Source organism: Onychostruthus taczanowskii, unplaced genomic scaffold (genome assembly GCF_017590055.1).
Source record: "Onychostruthus taczanowskii isolate IOZ18803 unplaced genomic scaffold, ASM1759005v1 scaffold90, whole genome shotgun sequence".
NCBI classification, from domain to species: Eukaryota; Metazoa; Chordata; class Aves; order Passeriformes; family Passeridae; genus Onychostruthus; species Onychostruthus taczanowskii.
In genome coordinates this window covers 3359866-3379071 of record NW_024506994.1, presented here as the reverse complement: position 1 = coordinate 3379071, position 19206 = coordinate 3359866, and the positions used below count along the sequence as shown (strand labels likewise).

General features: G+C 41.7%; 1 protein-coding gene across 1 annotated transcript in view; it reads left to right on the top strand.

The window, feature by feature from the left end:
- Positions 1–19206, top strand: part of MSRA (methionine sulfoxide reductase A) — a 230508-nt gene that overhangs the window by 142749 nt on the left and 68553 nt on the right. Inside the window, exon 5 of the mRNA XM_041426134.1 lies at positions 7184–7290. Within this exon, the coding sequence (XP_041282068.1) occupies positions 7184–7290 (107 nt within the window). The remainder of the gene's footprint in view (positions 1–7183; positions 7291–19206) is intronic.

Sequence of the window (19206 nt, the reverse complement as noted above, 5' to 3'; positions counted from 1 at the left end):
TAGAACTGGGTTGTTTGATAGGAGTCTTTCTGTTGTCTTCTTCTAATTCCTGCTCTTTCCAATGAAATCCCAGTGGTGGGACAGTTGATTGATGCTGATTCATCCCACCAGAAACGAATTTAGTTCCCTGCCCAAACCCACCTCCAAAATACCTGTGGTCTGTGAGTTTTTTAAAGTAGCAAAGTCTTTGCCAAAGTTGTACTTTAGGAATGCAGCTTCATCTCCTTGCTGAACCAAAATTTTGTGTTTTGTTGTTCCCACTCTTTGTGTTTCTGCAGGAGTAAACAGGCATTAAAAATAAATAGGTGTTATTAGGCTGCTTTGCATCCCCAGGAATTTCAGCTGCCGTGCCCTAATTTGCACGTTAGACTCTTCTTATCCATATAAATTAGAATAGACTTTTCCTGACCTATATTTGCAGTTTAGGAGATGATGTTTTCCCTGCATCTTTCTTAATGAAGGGGATTATTAACCAGAGCAGTGGTTTGCTGAGGTGGGCTGAACACTTTGCATTTTGAAGTGAGTGCTGCTGAATCAATTCTGCCTCAAGGGCAAAAGTCCTTCTGGGCTCTGAATTCCTCATTCAACTCCTTTTAGGTTCTTTGTTTTACACCTGACAAGGATGTGTGGTCCATTTCCCCAGAACTACTGAAAATTAAAACTCTGACACTGTGGGAAACATGAATCCACCTGAGAGAGGTGAAGTTTATACTGGATATAAGGAAGAATGAGATTCTACTTTGTATATATAAAGTAGAATATATATATATATATATATATATACACATATATGTATATGTGTGCATATATATATAAAATACAATATCATGTAGGTCCCTTCCAACCCAGAATAATCTGTGGTTCAGTGGTATAAGAACGTAATGATCTTTAAAGGCCCTTTCCAACCCAAACCATTCCATGATGCTGTGGCTCTATGAATGAAGCCAATGGGAATGTGATGGGAATAACAGCACCTAAATTGTCATGTGTTTCTAGAATTAGGAGAGGGCAACCTTAGAAAGTCTTTTTCTGCAGAATTTTTTGATGGATTGTTCCTAATCCTTAGGCAAGGAAAACAACAGATGAAGTCAAAACAAAGAGATACCAAACATTGTTTTGTTCTTCAAATAATAGTGAATTTACTGTACTTGGGTCTGAAAATCTGAGGCACTGAAGCGTGGCATCATTAATCATAGTTTATGGTAATTATTAGTAGGCTTTTAATCTTTGTTTTTGTGTATAATTAGGTACAAGAGGTCAAAGCTGACTCTCTTCTGAACAACAATATTTTCAATGAATGACTGTTTTTCTCTGCCTGCAATTTCCTTGTGCATATTTATAAGAGCACACTTGTCTGTGTTTTGAGAGAGCAGTGTCCCATGAGCTTATCTGCTGATAAAAGCAAATGACAACACTATTATTTTTATTATCACTAATTATTTTTATTACTATTGCAACAGCACCTGGTGGATCAGAGTGGGTTTGGATTTGTAGTGCTGGCAAATGCCTAAATTGAGGCAAGGCACTAATGAACAGCAGATAAATGAAAAGAAGGGAGAAGGCACATGGAGAAAACAACAGCAAATCTCTGTGGTTCCATAGCTGAGCCCATGTGGTAACTGGTCTGAATCCCTGCATTTCTTAATTATATTATTCCCCATCGTCAGTTGTTGTCCAGCTTTTGGTAACATCACAGCAAAGTTAATCCCTGAAGAAAATCAGCAGTGGGGGCGCAATTCTGGTACCCAAACAGAATTGCCTTTCCATATCAGATACTTTTGGGTTTTATTCCTGTTTTCCAGCAGTTAGAAAATGTGGAGCTCATTTCTGCCCTCTGCCATGTCTTCCAGTCTCTTCCACACATCCCTGCTGCATGCATTTTATTTGGGATTGAAGGTTATCAGGGTCTCCAGGCAGTCTTGTCTCCCCAGCACAGCCAGAAGGGATAAAGGCTGAGCTAAATCCACTTAAATTTAGATGTTTCCGTGGGCATGGAGGGGCTCAGCTCCCACGGGTGTGGGAAGAGCTGGTCAACACAGTTGACTCAAATGAAGCATCAATGTTTGGTCAGTTTTGGTTGCCTAAACCAAATCTCAGTTCCAGCTTCACTAATAAATATGGATAAAAATTTCATTCCCTTCCCATGTTCATAGAATCATGGAATTGTCTGAGTTGGAAGGAACCTTAAAAACTATCTCATCCCACACACTGCCATGGGCAGGGACAACTACCACTGTCCCAGGTTGATCCAAGCCCTGTCCAACCTGGCCTTGGACACTTCCAGGGATCACGGGACAGCCACAGCTTCTCTGGGCACCCTGTGCCAGGGCCTCTCCATCCTCACAGCCAGGAATTCCTTCCCAAATCCCATCTATCCCTGCCCTCTGGCAGTGGGAAGCCATTCCCTGTGTCCTGTCCCTCCATGCCTTGTCCCCAGTCCCTCTCCAGCTCTCTTTAGGCTCTGGAAAGGCGCTCTGAGCTCTCCCTGGATCCTTCTTTTCTCCAGGCTGAACATTCCCAGCTCTCCCAGCCTGGATCCAGAGGGGCTCCATCCCTTGAAGCATCTTTGTGCCTTCCTCTGGAGTTTCTCCAGCATGCTGAGGTTCATCCAGCTCCCAGAGAGATTTTTAAGAGAAAGTACCTCTGAAAAAGCCTAATGCCTATTTATGGCAGAAAATGTCTAAAATCCTGCCTGAATCCAATCATTTAACTTTTGATTAAAGTGAAGTCAAGTTTGATTAAAGCAGAAGTCCCCTACAATAAGTTTAGTGCCATTAAGGATGATTTATGTGCATAATTCACTGTTCTATTCATCTGTTCTGTGCACTACTGGTAAATATGAATTTTCAATTAATAATTAGAAATGGATTAACACTTTTGCCTGCCAGTGATACTTGAGTTAACACTTGAGCTTTGTTGCACTCATCCAAAAGAAACCTGTGAGGATTTTTTGGTTTTTTTTTGGGTTCAGGTTTATGATTTGCTTCCTTCAAAGGTCAAAGAGCATTCAAGAATGCATTTATACATTATTATATCTGAGGGAATTAATAACTAATGAATATACAGGGAACTTTTCTTCTAAACCAAGTCTTCCTGGAGAATTTCTAGTTTTTAAAAATATGTATAAAATATTTGAAGTGTTAGAGGAGCAGTATTGCTACTGAATGTGAATAATGAAATAGTTTGGGTTAGAAAAGACCTCAAGGATCTTTTAGTGCCAAAAGAGGACCAAAACCAGAGTTTCCTCCTTGACACTAAAAACTGTGTATATTGAAAACTTTCTAAACCTTGTTGATGGTGTAAAACTTTTCTTTATTATGTACAAGCTCATTAATTCTTTTAAACCTCCTGAAGAAACTATTTTCTATTTAATTTATGCTTCCTGCACCACAGCACCTTGAAAATCATCCAGAACTCTCAATGCACAGCACTGTAACGAAATTCTTTCCTATTAACATTTTTCTCCTTTAATCATGTGCCATAAAGAGTTTTACTTTCCCCTGGCAACTTTTAAGCTGTATGGATGTAATCATTAGAGTGAGTGATGACATCAAGCCAGGCTGACATGGTGCCATTGATTTTTACTAAATAATGATATGATGAGCTGGAAGAAGGAGTTTTATTAGTCTTAACTCAGCAAGGATTGATTGGGGAGAAGAAAATGACCAATCCGTATCTCAGGTTGCTGCAGGTATAAGAAAATAAGTGACAGCTGCAGAAAAGTCTATAAATCACGGGAAAAATTATGATAAAAATAAGAGCTATGAACTGCCCTTTAAAATTTCACTGGATGGCAGAGAAGAGTCTAAGAGACCTCAGCCATTTATCTCCATTATGCCTGGGATCCTCCGAGAATAGCAAAGTTGACGGATGATGCCATTACCTTTTTTTTATTATTTTTAAATGGAGGGAAGATAAGGAGTGGTGTATAAGTGTTACTTTCAAGTCATTAGAGGGTTGATACTTTGAAAGAATTCCTTGATTTAGCCAATAAAATAAAGTGTCTTTTGCTTTAGCTTTCTGTAGGTAATGTATTAAACACTGGCTGTTTGGAAACAAATCTGCTTGTTTGCAGTTTCTGAAGAAAAAGAAATAGTACTGGGAAATATGTTTTTTTATTAATCAGAGAATCACAGAATGGTTTGGGTTGGAAGGGAATTTAAAGATCATCTCATTCCACCCCCTGCCCTTGGGCAAAGACACCTTCCACTGTCCCTGGATGCTCCAAGTCTTGTCCAACCTGGCCTTGGATACTTCCAGGGATGGGGATTCCATATCCCAGTCCATATTCCAGTCATTCAAACCAAAGGAGAGCCAGAATTTATTGCTTTGATACCAAAGAATGTGAACAAGACCAAAACTAAGTCATTCCTGACCAGGTGCATCAGAAGCTACCAAAGTGTTGGTAAGAAAGGGATTTTTAGAGCCATTTCTTTGCCTATTATCTACACTTGGGCAAATATCAGCTTTTCCAGTGGCATTGTGTTTACATTCCATGGCAGTTTCAACCTGGGAATTGTTCCTTTGACAGCATCTGGGAGTTCATCACAGCCCCCTCTTCTCTCCAGCCACCTTCCTCTCACCACAAATTTCCGTTTCATACGCATCAGAGCTCAGCTCTTGAGGGCTTTTTGTAGTTAATTGGTGCTCTGGGCTCTGCTGGCATAGTGAGGACATTTTATGTTCTCCAGAGTGGTCAGGGCTGAGCTCTGCTGAGATGCTTTGATCAGCCAGAGGGAAATTCCTGAATATGATCCATGCCCAGCATCTGAACACATTTGGAGCTGCAGATGCCCTTTTCTACTCTGGTTCTCCAGAGACAAGAGCTTACAACGACAGCCCAGTGCCCACACAGGATCTGGGCTGTTGGATTTTGGACTTTTTCATACTTTGGCACCACACAACCATATCCAAACTCCACATATTTTTGTCTTTTGCCAGAGACGTGCAAATTCTCTGCTTTTCTCTCTGTTCTAAAACCAGCCTTTCTATCAAAGCACGTCTTTGACAAGAGGATTTCTGGCTGTTCCCAGCACATCAGCTGATTTTCTTTGTTTCTCTAGAAATATATTTTTAATTTAGAGTCAGTTTTCCTCTTGACCTTCTCTTCTTTAAATTAATTAAGCTGACTGGCTCCCTGATACTATGTCATGGTGGTACATGCAGATATTAAATAATCTGATTTTTTCACTCAGAGCACTGTGCACACTAGCTCATACCAAACTTACACTCCTAAATTCATGCTGGAAACCAGCACCCTCTGTAGTGATCCTCCATTTAGAGAGATTTTTGTAATCTCCTCCCTAGCTGGTTGTTAAACAGTTTGTTATGCAATAAATAGATTTGCAGAATGTTAGTGCTTAAGCTCAAGCATCAATCAGCATTAACATATTCTGGCAAAATTAAAGCTTTCCTGGCCTGTCCTCATTTTATCCCAAACTGGCTTTACCAGAGCTCCCTGCCACCCTGGAAGAACTTCCAAAGAATTGAGCAAAATATCCTCTGGTGGCACTTGCCACTATTAAGTATTGATGAAGAACATTGTTGTTGTTTTTTTGTAATAATACATTTTAACAGCTAAAAAATAACCCAAATAATCAGAAGACTCCAGAAGATGCTTTGGAATTAGATTCTTTCATGTAACTGTTGGTCACTGAATGAAATTTTTGTCCTTATACATATTTTAAAATATTTTTATGTCTTGTTGTTCATAAATATTTCAGGCAGTTTTTGTTTTATTTATTTATTTTGTTTATTGTGTTTCCCTTTAAATCATTTTTTGTTGCCCTGGGGAGTCCAAGAGGGAAAAATCCATGATTTAATGAGCAGTAGTCATTTGATGGCATATTTTCCCTCCAGTACCACAGGCTCTTTCTCCACCCTTTGTCCTTTGCCAGGGGGGTATCAAGACATCCATTTCCTTTTCCATTTCATCCCCACAATCCTGACACTTGATGGGAGCCCTCAGAGGGGCTTCTGCAGCCTGGTGGCAATCCTAACACCAATCCTGATGATTTCCAGTTTGTCTTGGATTGCAGCTTTTTGGGAGGACTCTGCTTAAGAAACTCCAACTTTTTCATTCCCCCAGGTTCATCCACACCACCAGACAAAGTCAAAATTCACACATTTTATTCCAGCAAAGCATAAAGTTCTGTTATTGAACACAAAGTTGGGAAGAAGGGGAGAAAGGCAGTGGTAACAAAGCTGCCAATGCAGCTGCAGAAGTGCATGTCCAGAGAATTCTTGATGCTAAAGCTGCTCTGAGGCTGTTGTTTGAGTTTGGGGAATGATCCACAGCAAAGCTGGCTGGAGAGAGCGGGAATGGGAATGGGAATGGGAGTAGGAAGCAGCAGTGGCTTCCCAGGATTGCAGTGCCAAACCGAATCTGGGCTGGTCACTTGAGGGGACAGTTGTCATCTCTCTGCTTTGGCCCAAAGTGTTTTGTAGCTTTGCAGGAAGGATCCATCCCATATTTTGCAAATTTGTACATTAACAACTTCATATATCAGGTCTTTTGAAGGGGTTAAGCATATTAGGAGAAATATCACAAAATCCTGGTGCCAAAATTGCCCATCCAGCCTGGTATTGGACTCCTTCAGGGACGGAGAGTCCACAAGCTCTCTGGGCAGCCTGTCCCAAAAATAACTATTTTTCTCCAAAAGTGTTTTGTGCCTTTCTCCCATTAAGTTGTATTTCCACAGCACAAAAAAGATTATAAGCACTTGATAAAATCAACACTTTTTTGGTAATCATTTGCATGGTTCAAAATAAGTTTTTTTAAGAGTACCATGATTACAGTGACTGCAGATTAATTATTTTAGGTTTGACATCTGTATTTGACTATTGTGTGATGGAACAAAACCGTGAAATGCTTATATTTAATTTTCATTACATTTGAAAGGAGATATCAGCATTGAATCCCTTCAGGACTTTTTAACCAAAGACTTGGACTCCCTAAAACTCCCTGCTGAGTGTGCATGGCAGAAACTGTGCTAATCCAGCTGTATGTAACATCCTGAATTTACTGGGAGCTGTCCCATGGCAGGGGATTGGAATGAGATGAGCTTTAAGGCCCCTCCCAACCCAACCCATGCTGGGATTCTGTGGAATAGGGGAGGTTTTGGATTTCTCCCAGCCCCCAGGGAGGGAGGGAAGCTGATCCCCCTGCCTTGTGTCCCCCCAGGGATGCGGCAGGGGAATGACGTCGGCACGCAGTATCGCTCGGCCATCTACACCTTCTCCCAGGAGCAGATGGAAGCTGCCCTGAGATCCAAGGAAGAATATCAGAAGGTAACACTGGGCAGGGGGTGGAATTGCTTCAGCTGTGAGCCCAAGGTCACAGATGTCACCAATTAACACAAAATCACTCGCTGTGCGTTGCGCTCTCCGTGCTGCTGTTGCATCTCCTCAGTCCAATCCCCAACTTGCATCATAGTTGCCTTAAATTCCAACTTTTAGGATTTCTTTTTCTGTGTGAGTCATTTTATAACCATGCAGAAAGAAAAATAGCTCCTTGTGCAGAGATATTTTGAGTCTCTTCTACAGATTTATTTAATGTGGGTTCACCAGAACAGAAATCTGTGAACTTAAAGCTTTTCAAGCTTCTCTGGACCCCAAACCCTGAAGGGTGAACCCAAAATCCCAGATCCAAGTGTTCCTGAACATTGCTGATAGATAACTGAGTTGGATAACTCAGGATCACCCACCTGATGCTTATGAGATGCTTCAATCAATCCTTTCCATAAATGTCTTGGCTGAGGTGTGACAGCCTGTGACTTACTCAGAGTGTTGTGAGACACGGATTTGTGTGAGAGAACATCGACCCAATTCCCTTTCTTACACAGAATTTTCCCCTGTTTTCTGGGGAAGATGGATTCTGTCTCTTCCCAAAGGCAGAGGGATTAGTATCCTGCAGTGTTTTTGCACTGTGGTGCTGCTCAGTGCTCTGCAAAGTCCAAATTCTGCAGCAGAAAAATATTAAATTATTCTAATTTATATGGAAAAAAAAAACCACTTACTGAGGACATCAGGGCAGTAAACTTAAGTAGTACCAAAAGACAATCAGTGTTCATTGTATTTAATTATACAATCACCTCACTGGTGTTATGTTAAAGCACCAGGAGTTTTGGTGTAAATTTGATGTTAAAAGTAAAAAGCTCTTTTTACATCAGCCAGAAGGTCCCAAAAGGCAGCAGATTGTTTTTTACCAGTGTGGGTATGACTGGGTGAGCTCCTAGGGCTGGTTCCAACTTGCAGTTGGAATTATTTTGGTTGCAAAGTGGTGCTCAGGACTGCAGGTAAGTGATTTCCAGATCTGACAACTGTGTGTGTAAATTAAGTGCTCAATGACTTATAATTGCTTCTGATGGGGGTAAATCACTCTTGCTGGTGGTTTTGGAAGACATTCATCATTCAAAACTTCTTTTTACTCCTTATTTACCTTAGATCCACTGCTTTTCCAAATTCCTTTTATTCCTTTATTTTAGCATCTGCTGACCAACATCACCCTGCAAATCTTACAGCTTTAATTTGCTTTCCCAACTCTATTATCCTCTGCTGTTGTTTGTCATTAAATAAATACTGACATGAGAGCAAAATTGCCATGTGTGAGATTGCAATATGATATTACAGAAATTTCCATCATCAAATAGATTTCCTTAATGGCACCATTTAAAATTTACCTACTTTGAAAAGTGTGTGTAATTAGTACATTTATATAATTAGGCACAACTGTAAGTGAGCACATGTAGAGTTTGTTTTTGCACTGAAGTGGGGAAGGAAGGGACGGTGTTGCCAGCTAAGGAAACCCAGCAAATATGCACTGAAATTCCTTAGGGATGTGTGTTTCCCATGTATTATTAACAACAATATCTCCAGTATTATCTACTGGGGTATTACAGGAGCAGTGGAATGGTTGTGTGGGAAACACACTGAGCAAACAATTTGTTCAGGAATCCCTTTTCATATTAAATGCTGTGCATTCCATTATTTTAATGTAAATGTAATACAGCCACTTTCCTTATTATTGCAGCAATTTAAAATAAATATCAAGCTTTTTCTGGCAGTGACACATGCCAGATAATCATGGATAAAAATGTGGGAATGACACAATTTTTCTGTGATAAGCAGTAGTGCCTGCAGCAAGGGAGGAAGGACTAACAAATATTACAATAACTGCAGTGTGCATGGGTGACTCCAGCGTTTTTTGGCACTGCAAAGGAAGAAGAATAAAATCAAAATGTCATTTATTTTTTTGTTCACTGAATAATTGTGCATGTGCTCTTAGATGTGGTTTGAGCTGAGGGCCTGAAAGAGCCCTAAAAATGGCCTTCAGCCAGAAAAGGATGGGTTTGCTAGATGAGGTCTGGGTTTTTTTTTCTAAATGGCTTCTCATGTCCAGGGATGGGAATGGAGTTGGGGAAGGGGCTGGAGGATGAGGAGGGGCTGAGGGAGCTGGGAAAGGGGCTCAGCCTGGAGAAAAGGAGGCTTAGGTGGGACCTTGTGGCTCTGCACAGTTCCCTGACAGGAGGGGACAGCCAGGGGGGATCGGGCTCTGCTCCCAGGGAACAGGGACAGGACAAGGGGAAATGGCCTCAGGCTGTGCCAAGTTGGGGTCTAGACTGGATATTAGGGAAAAATTCTTCACAGAAAGGGTGAGCAAGCATTGGAATGGGTTTCCCAGGTCAGTGGTTGGTTCCCCATTCCTGGAGGGGTTTAAAAGCTGTGTGGATGTGGTACTCGGGGACATGGATCAGTGGTGGCCTTGGCAGTGCTGAGGGATGCTTGGATTCAATGATCTCAGAGTGCTTTTCCAACCTCAGTGATGCTGGGATTCAATTTTAATATTCAGATTTATTAACAGGCTGTGAGTGAGACCCTTGGGATGCCCTGAGCCCAGGTGACCTGCAAGGTCACATCTGTTCACATCTGTTTTGAGTTGTGGAACTTGTTGCTGATTCCTGCAGCTGCTTTGGGAGCTGAGAAGTGGCAGTAGAGCACTGAATTCACATCAGTGGGGCTGGAGCTGCTGAGTGCAGGAGTCAGAGTCAGCTCCTGGTGACAGAGACTGTAATACAATAGTGCTGCTGCTAAATGGTGACACAATGAAACTGTAATCAGAAAAACATCAAATGAGGGCCAGGCCTTGGTGAAATCACTGTGAATGAGCAGCTTTGCCTGAAGCTGAGGTTTTTTAATACAGGTGAACCTGAGGTTACTCAATTTTCAAGACAGTTGCTCAGCTGGGTTTAGTTTTCAAATGAATTATCGAGGCAATTGTAATCCAGAGAATGAAATCAGGGTGGGAAGAAGTTTGTATTCATTCTTTTTTTTTTTTTTTTTTTTTTTTTTTTTTTTTTGGAATTTTTGCCTCACGGTTTTTTTTTTTCAAGACAGTTGCTCAGCTGGGTTTAGTTTTCAAATGAATTATCGAGGCAATTGTAATCCAGAGAATGAAATCAGGGTGGGAAGAAGTTTGTATTCATTCTTTTTTTTTTTTTTTTTTTTTTTTTTTTTTTTTTTATTTTTTTTTTTTTTTTTTTTTTTTTTTTTTTTTTTTTTTCAGAATTAGACCTTGCAGTTGTTTTGCCAAGCATTAGCACTGGGTTGTGAGGCTCCAAGAATACACTGAGTGCCTCCCCTTCATGCAGTCACAGAATGGTTTGGGTTGGAAGGGACCTTAAAGATCATCCATGAGCCATGGGCAGGGACACCTTCCACTGTTCCAGGCTGCTACAAGCCCTGTCCAACCTGGCCTTGGACAATTGCAGGGATCCAGGGGCAGACACAGCTTCACTGGGAAACCTCTGCCAGGGCCTCCCCACTCTCCCAGGGAACAATTCCTTCCCAAATCCCATCCATCCCTGCTCTCTGGCAGTGGGAAGCCATTCCCTGTGTCCTGTCCCTCCATCCCTTGTCCCAAGTCCCTCTCCAGCTCCCCTGGAGACCCCTTTAGGGAAGGGGCTCTGAGGTCTCCCTGGACCCTTCTGTTCTCCAGGTGAGCACCCCCAGCTCTCCCAGCCTGGCTCTAAAGTAGAGATTTTGGGTGGATGCATTCCATGGAATAAGGAACACAATGAATTAGCAGAAGATGCAGCACAGCACTTCAGCAGACACTGGGAAGCTTCCATCAGCTTTCTGTGAAATGATGTGGGAACAAACCAGCAAAACTCTCAGGTGCAAAAGTAAGACCTTTACATTTAGTATGAGGGAAAGAGATTGAAAAGCTGGAGTTTTCTAAAGCATTCCAAAAGCAATGAGCTTTGGAGCAGCAACCTGCAAGGAGGTGAAGTGGTCAGGATTGTATTTGTCAAAGCTGGAGGCAGGGCTGTTTACAGACCTCTGGGATCTGCAGTTCTGAGTGGTTAATTCCATGAAGGAATGCCTGGCAGTGGGAATTCACAACCTTCATTTGTGTTTTATCTGACATGCTGTGTGAAATCAGAACAGGCTTTGCCTGGGAGATGGTTTTTCTTGTGATTTTTGGCTGGGAGAAGTTAAATAGCTCTTTTAAAATGAGATTGTTTTTATTAAAGCAATACAATAGTCAATAAAAAAATAACACCTGCTTACTCCTCTTCAAATTATGTCTAATTCAGAGCTTTATGTGTCAAATTATCTCTGCTTCACTCTGCTGTGAATGGCAACAACTTGATTCCTGATTGATGGTGGTGGCTCTTGTGGAGACAAGCAAAGCTGATCTGATAAGCTGAGCATTTCTTTGGGTTGTAATCACTTTTCTGTGCTGTAGAGATACCCTTTGTATGTTCATCCCCCTCAGAGAAAGCTGCATTTGGCTATGGATGAGGAGGTTTTGTGTGAACACTTGTGAACTCTTTTCATGTTACTGCAACTGCAGAAAATTTGACTTTGCCACTCTGATAAAATTCAGGCACCTCACATTGGGGAAATCTCTCAAAACTAATCCTAATCCATTTCTTGATGACAGTGGCAGCATGATAAAAGTATTAATGGCATGAACTTAGGATGAACTTGTGAATGTGTGTATACTGGACTTCAGCAAAGCCTTTGACAGCATCTCCCATGGCTTATTCCTGGAAAATCCAGCAGCCCATGGCCTGGATAGGTTCCCTCTGGGCTGAGTTAAGAACTGGTGATGGCTGGGCACAGGGAGTGCTGGGGAATGATGACACTTGGTGACAACAGCCCCCTGCAGCTCCAGGCTGGGGCAGAGGGGCTGGAAAAGGCCCTGGGGGTGCTGCTGACATGAGCCAGGTGTGCCCACGTGGGCCAGGGGACAAAGGCACCTGGGCTGTGCCAGCTCTGGGGTGGCAGCAGGGCCAGGGCAGTGCTGTCCCCTGTGCTGGCACTGCTGGGACACCTCCAGTGCTGGGGACATTGAGGGGCTGGAACGTGTCCAGGGAAGCGAACAGAGCTGGGGAAGGGGCTGGCGCACCAGGAGCAGCTGAGGGAGCTGGGAAAGGGGCTCAGCCTGGAGAAAAGGAGGCTCAGGGGGGACCTTGTGGCTCTGCACAACTCCCTGACAGGAGGGGACAGCCGGGGGGTCGGGGTATGCTCCCAGGGAACAGGGACAGGAGGAGAGGGAACAGCCTCAAGCTGTGCCAGGGGAGGTTTAGTTTGTACATCAGGAAGAATTTCTTCATGAAAAAGGTGATTATATGTTGGAAGGGGCTTCCCAGGGAGGTGGTGGATTCCTTAAAGCCCATTTCATTCCACCCCCTGCCCTGGGCAGGGACACTTTCCACTATCCCAGTTTGCTCCAAGCCCTGTCTAACCTGGCCTTGGACACTTCCAGGGATGGGCATTCCCTGAGGCAGAGAAGTGCCATCATCCCATACTGAGTGCATCCTGCTACTCTTCCTGTTCCCCAGGAATGCAGCACATTGTTATTTTTATTAATGCTGAGAAAGGCCAGATTTTTTTTTAAAATATAGCTTTCAATTCTGCATTTATTGCCTTCACTTGATAAAGGCCAGGCATTTCATTTGGCCCTTTGACTGTTGCAAATACAGCTGATCCTGTATTTGGATTTAGAACTAGGAAGAGCAGGATGAAACCAGACTTTGTATTTTGCAATCATTTTTTCATCTGGGAGGTCGTGGGGGTCACTGAAGGAGCCGTTTGCTTTATTGCATTGGGAATGTGAAGTTTATATTGGACATTTAAACTAATGCTAGAAATTGCCCTGTAATAAACTAATGTAAATATCAAATGGATTTGACTTCAAGAGTGGGTTGTAAATAAAACATTTCCTGCTTTGTGTGATGTGCCCTGTTCAGCCTGCCATTAATGTAAAAACATGCTGGATTTGTGTAGACATCCCATTTTCATGTCCTTAGGCAGATAAATTCTCAATCTCCAGGGCAGATCCTCATGTTGCTTCAGAAAATGAAGATTTAAAGGGCTGAGCTGTTGTTTGAGGGGTCCTACCCTGTGTGACCTGGCCCCCAGTTGGGCACAGCTCTCCTCTGGGTCCTCGGTCACCCCAGTGCCAAGGAAAAGTAGTGGAATGTGCGCTGAAGCCAACACAGAGGTTAAATCCCTTCCCATCAGCCTGGAAATGTTCTCTAACACAATTCAGTGGTATCTGGGATGCTTTTGAAAAGCTTCTAGTCCAGGCTTTTGAATTTCTTGATCTTGATTATGGATCTGTTACAGCATTCTGAAAGTGTCACAAGCACGTTAAATGTCAGGTGCATAAATGTGATGATGACCTTAATAAAGGTGGTTGAAGTGAACACAGGATTTACAGGGAACAGAATGGAATTCCTTCTCTTCAGGAAGCTCTCGAGGAGTTTAGTTTGACTGAGAGATTATTTATGGGGAGGACAGGATAAAATAAAAAAAGGTCAAAGTAAAAGGAACGTAGTGATCATTAGCTGGTGCTGTTCTTGTTCTTTTTTGGTTAAACACAGCCCAGGAAACTAACCTAAGGGAAAATTTCCAGGAAATAAACCTGAGGAATCATCTCCAGATGTGCTCAGTCTCATCATGTTTTGTCTTAATTCTGCTCTGACCTTTGGATCCATCCATGTCCAGGTGAAGGATAAAATTTGAAGTGGGAATCTCTGCATGGACTGAGAGGGGGAGAGAGATTGGCCTGGTTTGAGGTTTCCACAAAATTTAAAAAATACAGGAAAAAGCCTTCTTTAAAGTGACATTTCTAATGAGCATGGGAGCATTACTTCTGCTCTCCAAACAGTTTGTTTATCCCTAGTGCTGAGCTGTGGGATCCAAGAACACTCCTCAAACTTCATTTTCTCAGGGACAGAAGTGTGCCTGAGCCAGGATTCAAATGAACGCTCATGGAGCACTTTTCCACTGTTTACCCAACTCTGAAATACAAAGCAAAAAATGTATCTGAGCATGATGACACTTCAGGAAGTTCTGAGTTCCACAAAGCTCTCATGTGGAAATGACAGATACTCAACATTTATAAAATATCCTGCTCAGGCCTCTGAATATGGACAGAGGAGGGTCCACTTAAACACTCAGGTCCCCATGATTTGATAACCAGATGGTTGATAGCCAATTGTGTTGACAATTCATGTCTGCTGAAGTTGTTTTCCAGCTGATGTTACAGTTTGCTTAAATAAGTCTCAAGATTCCCTCAGAGGACCCAGTGCAGATCATCCATAAGCTGCAAATCCAGAGCAGCACCATTCAAATCCATGGAATCACTTTGGATTTCTAGTAATGCAATTGGGATAAAAATCTGGCCCCGGGTGTTTTGTGCCTCTCAGTATTTTTGTTGCCCAAAGAACTGTCATAGGATTGTGTGTATTATTTTCTATATGAAGTATGCATCAAAGAGAACTCTCAGCTTTGGGGAAAACAAGTTAAATACTTCCTGGAAGGAAAAATGAGAGGATGTCTCGGGATTCTCCTCTGCTCGAGATGATCCCGAGGTGTGTTAAAAGTCTCTTTTCCCCAACTGAGCTGTCGAAGAAGAAACCAGAAGTCTTCGGCTGTCGTTCTCAAGGTTGTTTATTATTTCTTATCTAAAACATTTTCTGTCTGGCCTGCCAAGGTCTGTTCTGCAGGTCGATCTGAGGCACACTGCCCCCCCCGGGCTGGTGTTGTCTTTTACACTATAAACCATGTTTTTGATATTTACAGTTATGTCCCAATACCTATCACCTAGTTAGACAGTGACTTTTTAGTCTAAACCAATCCCAAAATGCCACCATCACCAAGAAGATGGAGGCTAGGAAGAAGAAGGAAGAAGGACAGGACAATGCCCAGATCCCTTCATCTTGCCCCTTGACCCCCATAGTGAAATTCTTCAAAATTCCACCTTTCACCCTGTGACAACTACTGCTATGCTACTTAAACTTTTCTGACTTGCCATTCTTCATATAAAGTTGGTAATTTGCTCCATGGGTTGAGATTGAATTCCCAGGTGTCTTTGGCTTCCTGCCAGGGTCTCCAAGCCCCTGCCAGGATTTTGAGCCATCCAGGGCACCCAGAGGGATGTCCTGGGTTCCGACAGGGATGCTTTAGCCAGCAACATTGTCATGTCTGGTTGGATCTCGTGATCTTTTTCTATCAAGTTTTTTCTTTTTCTCCTTTATTAACTTCCACAGATCTCTTGTAGACTGGTCTTTCCTTTTGTTTGATCATGGAATCACAGAATCTCAGAACAGTTTGGGTTGGAAGGGACCTTAAAGCCCATCCCATTCCACCCCCTGCCATGGGCAGGGACACTTTCCACTGTCCCAGGTTGCTCCAAACCCTGTCCACCCTGGCCTTGGACACTTCCAGGGATCCAGGGGCAGCCCCAGCTTCTCTGGGCACCCTGTGCCAGGGCCTCCCCACCCTCACAGGGAAGAATCTTCTGTCATTTGATGTTATCCCTCATCCTTTTCTTCTACATTTTCCCCAGTTCTCAGATTTTCCAATTTTTTTTTTCCCTCAGGCCTGTTTATTCTGAAAAACCTTCTCTTTTTTTTTTTTTTTTTTTTTTTTTTTTCATCCTTGCAGCCAAAGACAAACTTGTATTTTTCTAGCTGACACTTATTAAGTGTCGCTACTCACTGGGTCTGAAAGTGCATCCAACAACCCAACATAAAGTGGACAAAATATATTTCCTCTCCCTGCTGCCTAGAGCATTCCAAGATACCTTCTAGGGCAGGGCCATGGAGTTTTGTGCAGGAAAAGTCATCAAAGACTGAGAAATCACTTCCAGCGAATCCCTGCTTCAAGCCCCAGCATTAAATCCAGTATTTAATCCTGACCTTTCCCCGAGCAAGCAGCCTCCTATGGATTTTTGGGGTTAATGTATTTCCATTGTGGCTTCTCCTTTCTCCTGTGCTTTGGTTATTTTTAGTTGGCTCGGTTAAACCAGGTCTCTTTCAAGTTTTAAAGGAGTTGTGTTTAAGGTGTTCACAGAAGAAAAAACTCTTTTACACATCAAGACCCTTTGTGAGGTGGTGGAGAAGGGCAGGAGGAAGAGCTGTATCCAGACAATGGGTGAAGGTGGAATTTTGGATTTTTTCAGGGAAACCATGGAGGCAATTTGAGATTTAACTCCATTTCAATGATCTCAGTGGTCCAGGGCAGTAACTCTGACCTTCATGTGATCTCCCAGTAGAACCAGCACTAATTTTAAAATTATTTCTAAGCCTTGATCACTGCAATTCACAACAATCCTGGTGAAAGTCCATCTTAATCCAGTTATCATTCCCTATATCAATACCATTTTTGCACTTCTTCTTTTAATTAAAATAATTTTATGATACTTAATCAAACACAAAATGTTCACTGCTTTGGATCTGCAAATTTTCCTGCGTCAGCTGAACTTGTAATAGCATCAAAGACAGATGTTGGATTTATATTTGACCTGTTTTCTACAAAAACATTGATTGGCACTAATTATATTCCCTATCATTTGAATGTAATTTCTTTTTTTTTTTTTTTTTTTTTTTTTTTTTTTTTTGGGGGGGGTGGTTTTTTTTTTTTTTTTTTTTTTTTGTGTGTTTTTGTTTTTGTTTTGTTTTGTTTTGTTTTGTTTTTTTTCCCAGAAATTTCATTTATTCTACATGTTCCAGACCAGAAAACTTTGTGAGAATAAGTATAACTAAACGAAATTTTATTAAATTATTGTTTATTCTAGACTTAGTAGCATGGATTTTTCATTTCAGTGTGGGGGGTTGGTTTTGTTTTTTTTGTTTGTTTTTATTTTTTGGTTTGGTTTGGTTTGGTTTGGTTTGGCTTGGTTTGATTTTTTTACCCATGTACAGACTGGCCCAGTGTTGTTTGTGTTGTCTTATTTTCCCTTTTGAAGTGCTCAGGGAATTGGTGCTCACTCTCTCTTCTAAAATTTTCAATATTAATAATTTACTATGTGAAACCCACATTTCCCTTAAATAGCTAAAAAATTAGACAAATTTGGCTTTACTGGCCAGTGCTTCAAGCTGAAGGACACCCAAACTTAAAGGTTTTTGCACTCCTTAAAGATATTTTCTAGATATTTCTAGGTAATCTAGATTTTTTTTTTAAATATGGAAAACACAATAATTAAATGCATATATTTATTTATTAAATATTTAATAAATGCAGTTATATTTACGACAAATGGCTGAGTGTCTGTCTTAGAAATTTAGAAAAATCATTTTTCTCTAGCAATGACAACTTTCAGCCCAAACCATGAAGTTTTGTGGAGATTAAAACACCCAAAGAAAAATTATGAAAAAAAAAGAGAGGAGTGGAAAAACTGCAGTGAGGGATTGTAGCATCGCTCCCCCTTCTCCACAAAGACATACACAAATGTGCACTTTTAACATCATCATCATTTTATTTTGTGTAATATTTTTTATTTTTATCTCAATCAGCTAATTATATCCTGGGTGGTGATTTTTCATCCAGCTCTTCTTGCCGTTATATGTATGTGGCTGCTATTTTATGTGCCAACAATCCTAGGAAATATATTTCCCCATTATCCCGTGATCTATTATCATAGGAAAAACCTTCGGTGCGAAATTAGGGGGTTTTCCAGGGCTGGAGAAATCCTGATTTCTTTCATTGCCCTCTAGTGGGCTCGAGCTGCTCTGCAAGGGCAGGGAATGAGGAGCTTTCCCCTTCTCTTTGTGCCACACAAACCATCAGGCTTCCTGTAATTTCAGTTATTTGTCCATATTTGTGTGATTACTGGGGCATCATTTCATGGATCAGATACAGCAGAGGGGTTTATAAATGATGACAGTGCTGGGGTTTATAAATGATGACAAAAAGAGGATTCTGTGCTCTGTGTGTTTTGCTGCAGGAAGCAGGAGATGGGCATTTCCCAAATGAACATTCCCCAAGTGAATTTTGGAGAGGACACTCATAGATGTTGGGCTGTCATTGAAATATTTACAATATGGAGAAGCAGATATCAGGTCTTTATAATTTCACACTATTGTAGCTGTGATGCATTGTGAATTCATCCCACACCCCAGCTGAAGGAGGGCTTGGCAATTGTTCCATCCCATTTATTTGTGATTTTTCGTAGAATCTTTGGTTTGGATTGAAAGAGACCTTAAAGATCATGATCAGGGACACCTCCCAGGTATTCCAGGTTGCTCCAAGCCCTGTCAAACCTGGTCTTGGACTCTTCCAGGGATCCAGGGACAGCCACAGCTACTCTGGACAGCCTATGCCAGGGCCTCACCAGCCTCACAGCCAGGAATTCCTTCCCAATATCCCATCTATCCTTGCCCTCTGGCACTGGGAGCCATTCCCCTTGTCCTGTTCCTCCAGGCCCTTGAGGCAAAGAGGTTAATTTTGAACAGTAAGATCAAAGGAAATCAAACACGACTCCAGACTGGTTGTTATTCTTTTTTTTTTTTTTTATTTTTTTTTTTTGAGTTAACAAACAATTTACAAATGGATAGTATATAATAATGTATTATGGCTTGCTGCTCTTAAAAAGTGAATGACTTTTTTGGTGTAAAATCCCTGTTTAATATATGTTGGCTTTATACAAAGTTGTATTTCTGCACTGTCCTGGAAAGAGAGGAAGGGAAAAAGCTCCAAAGGGCATTTTGGAAATGACAGCATAATTCTGTCTGAGATACTTGGGATAGGTCAGGCATTAATTTACATCCTGAGGAAATCACAGTGTTCATTAGAGAGCAGAGCACGAGGGAGTCAAGCACCTGTGCAAGAGGCAAAAGCAGGATTTTTTAGAATCATGGAATCATGGGATTGCTTAGGTTGGGAAAGTCCTCAGAGATCATCAAGTCC